General features: G+C 62.1%; 1 protein-coding gene across 1 annotated transcript in view; it reads right to left on the minus strand.

Annotated features, from left to right (window-relative positions):
* TBRG4 (transforming growth factor beta regulator 4) overlaps positions 1-815 on the minus strand; it is a 4,640-nt gene extending 3,825 nt beyond the window's left edge. The window contains exons 1-2 of the mRNA XM_027909678.1: positions 654-815; positions 111-268 (exon numbers count right to left, since the gene is read on the minus strand). Coding sequence (XP_027765479.1) covers positions 111-268; positions 654-800 — 305 coding nt within the window. The 5' untranslated portion in view covers positions 801-815. The remainder of the gene's footprint in view (positions 1-110; positions 269-653) is intronic.
* Positions 816-1,270: the final 455 nt, after the last annotated feature.

Genomic DNA, 1,270 nt, shown 5'->3' on the forward strand with positions numbered 1-1,270 from the left:
TGACCCCCCCAAACCACCTGCGTGACAGGTGACCCCCCCTTCCCCAGGGCTGGAGCTCCTGGCTAATCCCGAGTCCCAGCAGGAGGGCCCAGCCCCAGCCCCAGCCCCACGCGGTGCCCTCACCTCGGAGGCGAGTGTGGAACTCAGGTGCGAGCACCTGGCGCAGGTAGGGGGGCTGGGCCTGCTGCAGGACACACAGTGACCACACCACATCTGTCAGCACGTGAGGATCCAGCTGCTGCACCTGCCCCTGGAGCTGCTCGTGGACCTGGGAAAGGGAGAACACAGAGGGAAACTCGACCACACCCACGGGTGTCCCCAGGTGTCCCCGCTGTCCCCCCAGGGCACTGCCCAGGTGAGGCTTTGGGGCCCCTCTCAGGTGATCCCTGGTCCCTCAATCCATGGATCCAGCCATCCAACACCCCCTTCCCCGTGGGAATGTGCCAGGACAACATCTGTGCTCCGGGCACAGGTGAGAGCCGGGGGGGCAGCTCTGGGGCCCCTCCTGGTGCCTAAAGGGGAGCTGGGAGGGATTCGGGACACAGGAAAAGGGAGGGGGATTTGGGGACAGAACCCATGGCTGTGGGAAATCTTTGAGGTCCCTCGCCCCCACCGAGAGCACCCTGGAATTCCAGGATTCCCAGAGAAGTCACCATGGAGAAGAATTCCTCGCCGGAGCTGGGCTGGAAGTTGAGGCGGGCGAAGGACACGACGATCCCGCACAGGTGGGCAATGGACATGTCCCGGGTGTTATCCAGGGAATACTGCGGGGAAAATGGGAATTTGGGGCTGTCCGACATGGCACCAGGATGGAACAGCGGGAACATGAGCCAGGGACACCTCCCAGGTGGGAAATGGGAGTGAGGGAGTCCTGGGGTTTTATCCAGGTACAAGGGGAAGCTCTGGAATATTCCCGTATGGATGGGGAAGTGCACAAGAGATGAACTGGGAGGGAACTGGGAGAGGAGCAGCACCAGCACCCGTGGCTGGAGGCCCTGGATCAAGCTGAATCCAGAAGAAAACGATCCCCAATTCCTGCTGGGAAATGGTGACACAGCCTGGAGAGGTGAGGGGTCCCCATTCCCCCCTCTACCCCTCAGACAGGGGAGTGGAACCTCCCACTAGCTGTGCCTCCCCCAGGCCCTGCTGGGAAACGGTGACACCGCCCCACACAGGTGAGAGGAACCCTCATACAGGTGAGAGGAACCCTCATACAGGTGAGAGGAACCCTCCAGACAGGTGAGAGGAACCCTCCAGACAGGTGAGTGGA

The sequence above is a fragment of the Empidonax traillii genome, unplaced genomic scaffold, assembly GCF_003031625.1.
Source record: "Empidonax traillii isolate 1590-97213 ecotype Southwest subspecies unplaced genomic scaffold, ASM303162v1 scaffold2305:size31991, whole genome shotgun sequence".
Taxonomy (NCBI): Eukaryota; Metazoa; Chordata; class Aves; order Passeriformes; family Tyrannidae; genus Empidonax; species Empidonax traillii.